The 12,941-nt window shown below is 36.2% G+C and overlaps 1 protein-coding gene across 1 annotated transcript; it reads left to right on the top strand.

Moving 5' to 3' along the window:
- Positions 1 to 1,077: 1,077 nt before the first annotated feature.
- Positions 1,078 to 2,530, top strand: LOC139898309 (transcription factor IBH1-like 1). Its single transcript, XM_071881038.1, has 3 exons — positions 1,078 to 1,215; positions 1,517 to 2,097; positions 2,399 to 2,530. Exons 2-3 carry the CDS (start codon positions 1,530 to 1,532, stop codon positions 2,497 to 2,499), a joined length of 669 nt encoding a protein of 222 aa, XP_071737139.1. The 5' UTR covers positions 1,078 to 1,215; positions 1,517 to 1,529; the 3' UTR covers positions 2,500 to 2,530.
- The last annotated feature ends 10,411 nt before the right edge of the window (positions 2,531 to 12,941 follow it).

The following is a 12,941-nucleotide window of genomic DNA, read 5'->3' as shown; positions in this document are numbered from 1 at the left end:
AAGCACATGCAATAATGTTCAAATTGTAGTATTTATATTTGATAGATTGATTTAGTTGGTTCTCAACCTTTTTATAGTTCACATTTATAGCTAATTTTAAAGAAATAAGCCCGTAAATTGAAAAGAAATTAATTGAGTTGGAATTCAAATTTTAAATTCCAATATGACCATCATGAAGAGTTGAAACTCTACACCTTTTTTTTTTTTTTTTGGGATCATTAAATGACTGTTTCATAATACCAACCTCTATGAATTGTATCGTAAAACGTTAAAAAAAAAAAAATCTTTTCAGATCATTTAAAGTATATATGCGATGCAAATTTACGTCTGTGTAGGTTTTGGTTTAACTTTTAAAATGCCAAACACACAAATCTAATTACAAATAGTTTACTACAAGATTGGAACTAACAAAAGGTTGGTTGATGAGTTACGATAGTGCAAGGCCAAGGCTCTTTAATTATCTCATTGTGTAAAACTTTAAACCATTTCCTTGATATCACTACCGAAATTTTCACCTAGAAAATAATATTTCTTTTTAAGGAAATTAAAACAATTAACCATTTCCTTGATCACTACTGAAATTTTCACCTAGAAAAGGTTGAACCTAATATTTCTTTTTTAAGAAATTAAAACAATTTACCGTTAACACACTTTAGTTTAAAATTTTCTAACTAAACAAATGTTACAGATTTTTTCTTAAACTTGATAAAGTGGAAGTTTTTTTTTTTTTTTTTGATTAGCCTGGGTTTCCTCCTCGCTATGTGAGTCGACTATATCCCAGAGCGACTACCTGCTTTGCGGGCAGCCCGGAGTCATCGCGGGTGAACCTCCGTGGCCAAGATGGGGTTTTTAATTGCTTGCATGGATTTGAACCAAAAGTGGAAGTTTTAGAGTACACTTGTTAGGGTTTTTTTTTATGTGAGGATTGTAGTAGGCCATATACACCCATGTGAATGCATGTGGTGTGTCTTTCCAACTTAACCCCACCACCTTCCCTCTTCTTCTCTTTTCAGAAAAAAACAAATAAATAAAGCCTTCAACTCTATTTTCATTCTCTCAATTCTTTCATATCTTACTCTTCAATTTCTACTAAATTACAACACAACTTGTCTCTCTTCAAGGAGTCAAGAAACTTATTTTTCTTTTTCCAAATATATAGCTGCTTCCAATCTTCAACAAGGGAAACTATAATAAAATACATTTGTTCAAAGAAAGGTACATTTTCATGTAAATATATTTTTGCTTTTTATTAGTGTTTGAATTGAATGAAATTGCAAAAATCTTGATTTCATCGGTGTATGTATACGTGTATATTGTTTTGGTATGGATGATAAATATGAATGCTAAGATTGTTTGAGTTTTTGTTGCAATGTGAAGAAGTTTTTTTTTGAAAACAATACATATTTTGTGCTTGAATATAATGAAATTGTATTTGGTTTAATCATATGTTGTTCATAAATAAGTTTATTTGATAATTGATCCACATAATTTGATTATTTTTTCTTAATCTATTTAGGGATTAAAGAAGCATGCAGACTTCTAGCAAGCTTAAGAAAGTGTTCATCAAGAAATGGGTAAAGGGTCTTGAAATATGTTGTTATTCAAACAAGAATATGAATGCTATTGAAAGAAAGAAGAAAATAAAGCTTTGTGCAGACATTGCTCTAGCTTCTGCTAAAAATGCAACAACTTCATGGAGCAATGCTCTAATTTTCGAAGCTAAACAAGACGAAGAAAGCAAGATTCTTGTCAATAATTTATTAGGGCGACGCGAGTTAAAACGGTTCAAGCCACAAAATACTAACCACCATATGATCAAATATCATAAGAGAGTTAGAAGCAAAAAGATCTTGAAAAAGAGCCGCAGTGTTAGCCAAAGAATGAAAAAGATGGGCCCTCCTAAGTCAAATTTAGCCATTTTTATCGCGAAAAGATTGGTTAAGAAGCGGACCCAAGTGCTTAAAAAACTCGTACCCGGTGGAGAATCAATGGATGAACTCTCCCTTATTAGAGAAGCACTGGACTATATACTTTCACTTGAGGTGCAAGTTGATGTGATGCGAAGTGTTGCGAATGCAACCGAGGTTTCGATTCAAAGTAAATCAATGATATAGTTCATTAAATTTAGCTTCATCTCCATGTCTATCTCAAAAAAGGCAAAAAAGAAGGAAAAAAACCATGTACATGATCAAACTTGGTGTTAAAAAGGCTTCTTTTTTTTTTTTTTTTTTTTTTTTTCACTTGAATCCTTAGTTTTTGGTTGAAAAATAAGAACTTTACTAGTTGATTCAGGGATTAATTAGAATAGATAGATAGCATCACGAATTAAGTATACTATAATTTCTTTATTTAGTTGACATGTACTTGTCTAAGCTCATTTCTTTCTATACATTCTCAGGTTGTTTGGAAATATTGAATGTGAAGCAGAAAATAGAGACATGTGTGTTAATTGGTACATATTGTAGGGTCCTGAATTATGTTAAAAAGAGTAATGGTTGATTTACTTTGTACCAAGTAATGCCTAAGAGATATCAATGGCCATTAACTACTTTTTGGACCTTTACCTGCCATTTTTATGGGTTATACATTATACTATTTTGATCTTTAAATGCATAGTACGGGTTTTGCAAAGCAAATTGACCCCTTGCGGCTACGGGGGTTCACTACGACTATGAGCAACTCGCTTACTAGCAAAGCGAGTTGTCACTTCAAGATTAATTAACTCGCATAACGAGTTGGATCACTTGGGTCCAAAAGAGAACAAAAAAATGCTTAGTACGACAATCTATTTGTCATGGCTTAGCGGTATCGAGTTGTTTCATTAACCATCTCGTGGTTTGTATATCAACAGGTGGGTGCTATAGGACCTTAGAACAAACATTATACTTAGATCTAGAGGCGGAATTCACTAGGCGAAGGCTTAATCGAATAAACGCTAATTTACGGGATCGAAGAATCAAACCTACAAGAGATTAAGACGGTGCATAGAGTTGTTATTCGTGTTGGGTATGATTAAGAACGAAAATCACATAGAATACGAGATGGAATCAAGATGTAATTTTTGGAAATGCGGATGACACCTCAGATGTCTATTGATGAGGTAATTGAGAAATACATGGATTAGTTGAGGTTTGTGCAACAATGGGTGCCAGACGAACAATCTAGAATCCAACATTTTGTAAACATGATCCTGCCCGAGTACAGGACCTTTGTGAGGTCAGGACCGACGTTATCTTAGGCTTTTGTGATGGCAAAGACGGTGAAAAGTGATGTAAGAGCAGCAAGGGGTATGAATTTTGGAAACGTGGTATCGCAGGGTAGTCAGGCTACCAGTCAGTCAGGTTCTAAGTCTAAGAAATCGTTCGGGTTTAGACAAAAGGGTAAAGGTAATCAAGCAAGTTTAGGGTCTGGTTCGGGAAAGAGAGAATGGTGTAAGGGCTGTAAATCTTCTCATAGTGGGTTGTGTTATGAGGCAACAAGAAGATGTTTAAGATGTGGTATGGTAGGTCACGAGTCTCAGGGGTGTTCCTTCAGGAAAAATGTTTGTTGGAGTTGTCATCAGTCGGATCATCGTTCAGCAAGTTGTCAGGCGTTAAAGGGCACAAGTTCCGGGGCAGGGGCAGGGGCGCGTTCGACATCTATCAAGGGTTCCACAGCCTCCAGAGGACAGAATAGAAAGAACCCGCCGATTGCGAAAGAAAGGGCCTTTCAGATGACAGTGGAGGCCTCTACTAATACCGATGATGACATAACTGACACGTTCTTGATCAACTCAATACCTGCTAGAGTATTGTTTGATTCAGGCGCAAATAGGATGTTTATGTCTATAGATTTCTGTACTAAGTTAGGGTTACCTGTTACTGTGCTGCCTGAGCCTGTTAGAGTAGAGGTAGCTGATGGTAAGACGGTTTCAGTCACAACGTATGTGTCTGGAGCTAGCATAGAAATTGATGGTAGACCGCTTGCTATGTCCTGTTTAGTGTTACCTATCCCTAGTTTTGACGTAGTGTTAGGAATGAACTGGATGAGCCTACATAAGGCCCACATCAAGTGTGATAAGAAGATTGTGACCTTCCGTTTGACCGATGGAACCCGTATTGTGGCCCGAGGGGAACGAGGTGGGTTCAATTTTCCATTGATTTCTATGATGAAGGTGAAGAAGTCACTTTCTAAGGGGTGTGAGTCTTTTATGGCTTATGTTATTGATGCTAAGATAGAGAAGAGATCTGTTACCGATATTCCAGTGGTTTCAGAATTTCCTAAGGTATTTCCTGATGAGTTATCGGGGTTTCCGCCAGTAAGAGAAGTGGAGTATAAGATTGAGTTGTTTCCGGGTACAACTCCAGTAGCTAAGGCTCTGATAGTGCTCCATTTATACATATTTTACTACGCACTATCGGGTTAGTTTATATCTATTTCGGTTGATATTTGAAGATAAAAAGCTAATATTTATTGAAGATTTGAAGTGTATTTGTCATCCGAGCTGACCCGGTGAGCCGAAAGAAAAAATGCCTAAAATAGTAGCAATCCCCATCAGGGAACTCAACACATCCCCATTGGGGAATTACATGATTTTATGAGATTTTGATCAGAAATACTTCCCTAATGGGGATCTCCAAAGATCCCTATAAGGGATCTCTAAGCCAAAAAGCTGAAAAAGAAGGATCACCATCAGGGATCCCTACTTCCCTATTCGGGATCTCTACTTCCCTAATCGGGATCTCTACTTCCCTATCTGGGATCTGCTAAAAACGGGAAAAAACTTATAAAACCTAAAATTCGAGCTGCATACGGGGATAACTTGTTTTTGACAATTTGGGAGCTAGGGTTGGGCGATTTTGGTCATTCAAAAGCCATTCTTCACCAAATCTAAAGGGCTTTCATCTAGGATTGAAGATTGGATCATTACAACATCATTGTTACTCTAGATTTCATCTCTTTTAGTGATAAAACTATGAATTCTAATTGTTTAAATTGTTTGTTTGATTTTATGATCATGTTTGGCTAAAACCCTTAGTGTTTGCTCAGATGTAATAGCTTTTGATTGTTGGATTTTTCTTTATCTTATGGATTTAATGATTGATTGATTTAGTTTATTTAAGTTTGGTCAAAGACCCATTGTTATACATGCTTTCTACTTTAATTCAATTATATATGTTATCAATTAGTTATTGTGAGATAATTGATGGTAGATAACGTGTACTTCAACACATTTAGTGATCTAGACGATTAGGGCTTTGATTTCAAGTGATTGTATTAAGGAACTAATCAGTAATTGAATGGTTGGTTTGCACCATAATCGTGATAATTACATTGAGTGATCTTTGTAGTTAGGATTTTAAGTGATTTTAATCCGGATCAAATCTTAATAGCTTAATCTAATTGATTAATGATTATTGTGTTCAACCAAAAGATCCATTATTGTGCAAATTGGTTACTTTACTTTAATTACATAATTTGTTATCTAGTTTATGTGAGTTTATTAGTGATAAACGGATTATGCTTCAACTCTTAGGAGATTTAGACATTTACATGTGAGTGTGAATGGTAATTAATTGGTAATTTGATAGCACAGTCGTGTAGTTGCTCTGAGTGATCGGTGTAATTAAGGTTTCATGTGAGTTTAACCTAGATTGAATCACAATAGTTTTATCATGTATGATTTAATTGTTTCGAATGAGATTAATGTGAGTTAGTCAAGTTTGAATAATTGAATTATAACTTATCAGACATTTAATCGGTTTTAACTGAAAGAACAATCCACGTCACTAGTGAATCATCTGAGTGAACACTGCTTCGTCCATCTGGTTATTCATTTTATTTATTTTCGCATTTTTACTTTATTCAAACCCCCATTTTACAACATAAATCATTAGAATAATTATCAGTCTTAGAATCTTAAATGCTGCTCCCTGTGAACGAATTCATAACTATATTCCAATAAGATTAGGTGTGTTTCAAGCATATCAAATTTTTGGCGCCGCTGCCGAGGAGCGGTTCTACATTGAGATTTTAAGCTTACTTTTAATTATTCGATCCTTTTGTGAGAAGCAATTCTTGCAAAAGTTATTTTTCTGTTATTTTTGTGTGGATTTACGCTCGATTTTGTGGTGGTGTGAGCGCAGGTTAGGTACTAATAACTCTGGAACCATCTAGAGTTTACCATACACGCAGCAAAGCTAAAGAAGAACAGGAAATCGCCGAAGGTTTCACTGAATTACCTTTTTATATTCCGGATTTCGAATATATGAAGAAGGAAGAAGATACAATGGGTGATCCAGCGCGAGGTCAATCCATGGAAGCTTTAATGAAAGCCACGAGGGCTGGTAATGGAAATGCCATTAGACAACCGGCAGTCAACACAGATTTTGAGGTCAAGGGGCAGATTTTTAATATGATAACTCATCAATGTCAGTTCAGGGGTACACCGAAAGAAGATGCATTCGAGCACCTTCGAAATTTTAAGAGTATTTGTAATTTGTTCAAGATTGCTCAGGTTGAAGATGCTGTTATTTATTTGAGGGTTTTTCCTTGGTCTTTGAAAGATGACGCCAAGGATAGGTTAGAATCATTGCCTGAAGGTGATATTGATAGTTGGAATACGATGGAAGATAAGTTTCTGTTGCGTTTCTTTCCAGCTTCTAAGGCTGCTCAATTGCAAAGTGACATTAATCACTTCACTCAAAAGCAACATGAGACACTTTATGATGCATGGACACGGTTTGGTAAGATGTTACGTAATTGTCCTCAACACGGGTTGAACAACTTCAATAAGGTCCAGATCTTCTATAAAGGTGTTAATGTGCCGACGAGGAAATAAATAGATATTGCTGCAAGTGGTTCTTTGATGAAAAAGACTCCGGATGAATCTTATGAAATCATCTCTGAAACAGCTACACACTCTTATGATTGACATCAAGAGATGGATGTTTCTCATTTTTCTCATGTCGCTAGTACCGAAACTAGTGACGAGCTCGCTTCAGTTAAGGCACAACTTGCAACCATGAAACGACATATGGAATCTATGACTAAGGACATGCATGCTATGAAGGTTGGTTGTGAGTTATGTCAGGGATCACATCTTACAAAATATTGTAATCAGGCAACTATGGAAGAGCAGGTGAACTACTTGGGTAATCAATACAATAATCAGTATCAAGGAGGTAGTTCGGGTTATCAAAGAAACGGACCACCGGGGTTCGTTAATCGAAATTAAAATCAGTCATATGTGGATAAGGGTCCTTCATTAGAGGAGTTGTTGCGGGGTTTTGTAATAAAGACGGATGAAAGCATCACGGTGTTGAGGCAAGATAGTGAATCAACAAAACAGCAAGTGAGAAGTCAACATGCCTCGATTCAGAATTTAGAATGGGATGTGGGGCGTATAGCTCAGTCGCTCACGGAGAGACCACCGGGGGCTCTCCCTTCGAATACGCAAGCCAATCCGAATGTCAATGGGCTACCCCGAACAATCTTGACTAATAATAACCGAAGTGATGCGAAGAATAAAGAGCCTCAGGTTCCTACCTATTCGCATGTTAATGCTATTTCTGGTGATGAGGGTTATGATTCCGATGAGGTTATTCCTACTTATACTCATAATGGTGTAGACGGTTGGATTCGAGTTAGTGATATTACTCCCGCTTATGGTGATTACTTAATGAGTTTGATGACGGGGAGTTCTTCTAGTTCGGATAATCAAGAGTTAGAGGTGAATAGTGTTGAGACTACCAAGTCTCCTGAGTTTAGTGTTGATGAGATTAAAGTGGAAGACGAGGTGAGACCGTCACCTAAGTTGAAAGTTTACAAGCCACCCATTCCATATCCAAGAGCTATTCAATCCGAACAACCAAAGGACACTATTTGTAAGTCTATTAATTCTAATAAAATATTTGTGTGCATGTACCTTTGGTTGAAGTTCTTACAGGTATGCCCAATTATGGGAAATTTTTGAAAGATTTAATGGCAAAGAAGGGTGAGCATGATCAGGCATCCTCCGCATTTCTTGAAGCGGAATGTGCTGCTATTTTGGAAAAGAGTGATATGCCACCAAAGTTAGGTGATCTCGGGCCATTCATAGTGCCCTGTAGGATTGATGACTCTAAAATTTTTAGGTGTTTAACTGATTCAGGTGCGAGTATCAATCTTATGCCATTATCTATTTATTCACGTTTGGGTTTAGATGAACTTAAGTCGACTAATACTGGAGTTAGATTGATTAACCAGTCAATTAGTAAACCCATAGGGCTTGCTGAAAATTTGGTGATTAAAATAGGTAAATTAGATTTCCCAGCAGACTTTGTGGTTGTTGATATGCCAGAGGATAAGGTTGTACCAATTGTTTTAGGTAGACCATTTTTAGCAACTGCAAGTGCATTAACTCACTGGAGGACTTGTAAGTTGATTTTGAGGGATAGAGGTAAGACTTTGAGTTTTTAAACAAAGTTTAGTGTTAAACCAGCACCCACACCCATTGATTCTGTGAATGTGTTGACTAGTGAAACCAATAATGTTAAAATGGAGACTAGAAAAAAGCCTAAGTGTGGGGGTGGAGTTGTTAAAGAAAAACCCGAGGTTAAACCGCCCGATGATAGTGTTGTTGATAGGTCTATGAGAAGGTTATTCGGACGGGTTAAGAAAGCGATGAATGAGAAAGATGAGCAGTTAAGACTCCGATTAGTTTCTAATTTATCTAAAAAAGAGAAAGAAAAGTTGAGGGAATTGACTAGGGAGTCAAGGGCAGCAGATGATTGGTTGATAAGTGTGATCGGTAATGGTATTGAAAGTGGTGGTTCCCATGGTTTGAAGAAGGAGGGAACCCACCATCTGGGCATCAGTTGAGAGGAAGGTGGAGTCTAGTGCAAGACTAGTTAATAAACTTGCACATGTAAAATTTGTATATTGCGTGAGTTTTAAAACTTTAAAACCCTAAAAAATTGAAAAAACAAAAAAAAATCAAAAAAAAATATTTTTTTTTGTGTTTTGTTCTTATGTAATCATTGCAGGTACTATAATGTGATGATAATCGAGGAATGGCCGTCAGTGCAGAGCCGTCTGTCACTCTGTTTCACGATTATATTGCTCTACATCCAGTTATATTTTTCTCATTCACTCTATTGTTCTCTCGAATTTATACTTTATATTTATGATTTCATGTAAATGAGGGCATTACATGATCTTAAGTGTGGGGGGAGAGATATAAATTCTCGCGAATGTAATACACTTGGCTTGAGTCTTATTTTTGATTGAATTGTTGAAAAATTTGGGAAATTTTAAATTTTTTGACTCATTCAAAAAGCCAAGTGTAGTTGTTTTATGAAGCAAATGTTATCACTTTTATAAGTTAAATTGTGCAGGTACCTCTATGATTTTGGTGAATTTCGTGTTTTGTATTGTCTTTTGCGTGAGTTATGTGTAATAAGGAAGCAAAGTCTTCCAGGGTTTTAAAAACCAAAATTGTAGGATGATTCAAGTGCATCCATGAAGGAAGTTAAGTCTTCCGAATTCCCGTCTTACTTGGTGTAGGAGACTTCCTAATCTACATCATTTCATACTGACATTGGTTAATACTTCATTTCACGATGTATTATACCGATGTATCGTACTGTGGGAAGAGGAGCCTTGAGCTTCAACCGTGCTGTCTTTTTATGTAAGAACAATGGCTTCGTGCTAGCGTTTGCTTAGACAACGCACGCCATGGCCAAAAGCCATGGTAACCTTTAAAATACGGGAATGTAGTATTTGCTTCCTACATTTTCTTAAAATTAGCATAAAAGCTAAGATGCGTGGGAAGTAGGGTCCAAGGACCTTAAATAAAACTTTAAACAAGTGTTTAAACACTTCCGGGAGAATCGAGTCCTCCCATGTTGTTCTTAGGAAGTAAAGTCTTCCGAACTTGTAAGTAAAGTCTTACAAGTAAAGTTTATTTCAAAAGACCATTGCTTGAAAGTAAAGTCTTTTAGGTTTCGTGCAATAGACCCTCCGAAAAATTTACACCCAAGGTAGGTCGCTTAAGTGCAACTACCCGTGCGGCTGTCCCATAATCAAAAAGGCTTGTATGCACACCGGCTTTTGAGCCAAATCATGGAGTTGATGGACCTCTTAATTAGCCACATGGGGCACTAATTCCACGAACCTCCGTCAATGCTTTCGCCCTACTATGAGAGAAACCATAGAGTTGTGATAGAAAGCTTGATGAGTGCCGGTCATCCTGTGCCCGGATTGACCATAAAGATAGGGGTAACCAGTCCCCTACGCTTTGGCACACCCACCTTAACCCAATTTTTGGAATTGACGATTTTATATGGAATTGACGAATCATTGGTGTTTTGGGGGCATGTAGGTGAAAGAGGGATAGCCATAGTGGGTTGATGAAAGAAGCATACTTTTTGAAGGCATATACTTTGTGTAGGACAGATTCCTTGGTGAACGGTAATTTTTTGTGATATTTATAGCCTTGTTCATTTTGAGGGTTTACATTGCGATTTTCATGGTGATTGGAGCTTACAATTTATATCTTGTTGATAATTTTGAGTTAATTTTGGTAAATTGATGGCTATCCCGTGAATCCTACATAATTGGTCAAGGTCAAGGAGGTCAAAAGTTCGAGTTTGTGAAAAATTGTATACTCGATGATTAATGATTGATGACTTTTTAGAAGATGGAGTTGACTTTGACTGGGGAAATGGTAGTGATGGGTAGATTTAGGCTTGAATTGTGGTTAATTTGTTGGTTTGTTAAAGACTTGAACCTTATGCATGCTATGATTGAAGACTACGTGGTATGGAATTATTGCTTCTAAAGATTGATATCGGTATGTCTTGATTTTCTAATTTTTGAAGACTTGTTCGAGTATGTTCATCTCTACATTAGCTGATATTATTTGAAGATAGACTTGCTCGAAGACAAGCAAGGTTCAAGTGTGGGGGATTTTGATAGTGCTCCATTTATACATATTTTACTATGCACTATCGGGTTAGTTTATATCTATTTCGGTTGATATTTGAAGATAAAAAACTAATATTTATTGAAGATTTGAAGTGTATTTGTCATCCGAGCTGATCCGGTGAGCCGAAAGAAAAAATGCCTAAAATAGTAGCAATCCCCATCAGGGAACTCAACACATCCCCATTGGGGAATTACATGATTTTATGAGATTTTAATCAGAAATACTTCCCTAATGGGGATCTCCAAAGATCCCTATAAGGGATCTTTAAGCTAAAAAGCTGAAAAAGAAGGATCACCATCAGGGATCCCTACTTCCCTATTCGGGATCTCTACTTCCCTAATCAGGATCTCTACTTCCCTATCCGGGATCTGCTAAAAACGGGAAAAAACTTATAAAACCTAAAATTCGAGCTGCATACGGGGATAACTTGTTTTTGACGATTTGGGAGCTAGGGTTAGGCAATTTTGGTCATTCAAAAGCCATTCTTCACCAAATCTAAAGGACTTTCATCTAGGATTGAAGATTGGATCATTACAACATCATTGGTACTCTAGATTTCATCTCTTTTAGTGATAAAACTATGAATTCTTATTGTTTCCATTGTTTGTTTGATTTTATGATCATGTTTGGCTAAAACCCTTAGTGTTTGCTCAGATGTAATAGCTTTTGATTGTTGGATTGTTCTTTATCTCATGGATTTAGTGTTTGATTGATTTAGTTTATTTAAGTTTGGTCAAAGACCCATTGTTATACATGCTTTCTACTTTAATTCAATTATATATGTTATCAATTAGTTATTATGAGATAATTGATGGTAGATAACGTGTACTTCAACACATTTAGTAAACTAGACGATTAGGGCTTTGATTTTAAGTGATTGTATTAAGGAACTAATCGGTAATTGAATGGTAGGTTTGCACCATAATCGTGATAATTACATTGAGTGATCTTTGTAGTTAGGATTTTAAGTGATTTTAATCCGGATCAAATCTTAATAGCTTAATCTAATTGATTAATGATTATTGTGTTCAACCAAAAGATCCATTATTGTGCAAATTGGTTACTTTACTTTAATTACATAATTTGTTATCTAGTTTATGTGAGTTTATTAGTGATAAACGGATTATGCTTCAACTCTTAGGAGATTTAGACATTTACATGTGAGTGTGAATGGTAATTAATTGGTAATTTGATAGCACAGTCGTGTAGTTGCTTCGAGTGATCGGTGTAATTAAGGTTTCATGTGAGTTTAACCTAGATTGAATCACAATAGTTTTATCATGTATGATTTAATTGTTTCGAATGAGATTAATGTGAGTTAGTCGAGTTTGAATAATTGAATTATAACTTATCAGACATTTAATCGGTTTTAATTAAAAGAACAATCCACGTCACTAGTGAATCATCTGAGTGAACACTGCTTCGTCCATCTGGTTATTCATTTTATTTATTTTCGCATTTTTAGTTTATTCAAACCCCCATTTTACAACATAAATCATTAGAATAATTATCAGTCTTAGAATCTTAAATGCTGCTCCCTGTGAACGAATTCATAACTATATTCCAATAAGATTAGGTGTGTTTCAAGCATATCAGGCTCCTTATAGATAGATGGTTTATAAGACCGAGTTCTTCACCGTCGGGTGCGCCGGTGTTGTTTGTAAAGAAGAAATACGGTACTCTGAGAATGTGTATAGATTATCGAGAATTAAATAAGAGAACGGTTAAGAACAAGTATCCTTTGCTTAGTATCGATGATCTGTTTGAACAGCTTCAGGGCGTGTCGTACTTTTCAAAAATAGATCTTAGATCTGGGTATCATCAGGTTCGGGTTGCAGAATCAGATATACCGAAGACAGCGTTTAGAATGGGATATTAGCATTACGAGTTCCTGGTTATGTCGTTTGGGTTGACGAATGCTCCGGCAGTCTTCATGGACCTAATGAACAGGGTTTGTAAGCCATACTTAGATCAGTTTGTTTTTGTGTTTATC

Source organism: Rutidosis leptorrhynchoides, chromosome 3, assembly GCF_046630445.1.
Source record: "Rutidosis leptorrhynchoides isolate AG116_Rl617_1_P2 chromosome 3, CSIRO_AGI_Rlap_v1, whole genome shotgun sequence".
Taxonomy (NCBI): Eukaryota; Viridiplantae; Streptophyta; class Magnoliopsida; order Asterales; family Asteraceae; genus Rutidosis; species Rutidosis leptorrhynchoides.
The sequence above is the reverse complement of the archived record's forward strand: the minus strand, read 5'-3'. Positions and strand labels throughout refer to the sequence as shown.

Excerpts from the sequence above, each read along its gene's own strand:
- LOC139898309 (XM_071881038.1), top strand. The coding sequence starts at position 1,530 with ATGCAGACTTCTAGCAAGCTTAAGAAAGTGTTCATCAAGAAATGGGTA. Across the intron at positions 2,098-2,398 it reads AACCGAGGTTTCGATTCAAA|GTTGTTTGGAAATATTGAAT; the intron begins GTAAATCAATGA and ends ATACATTCTCAG.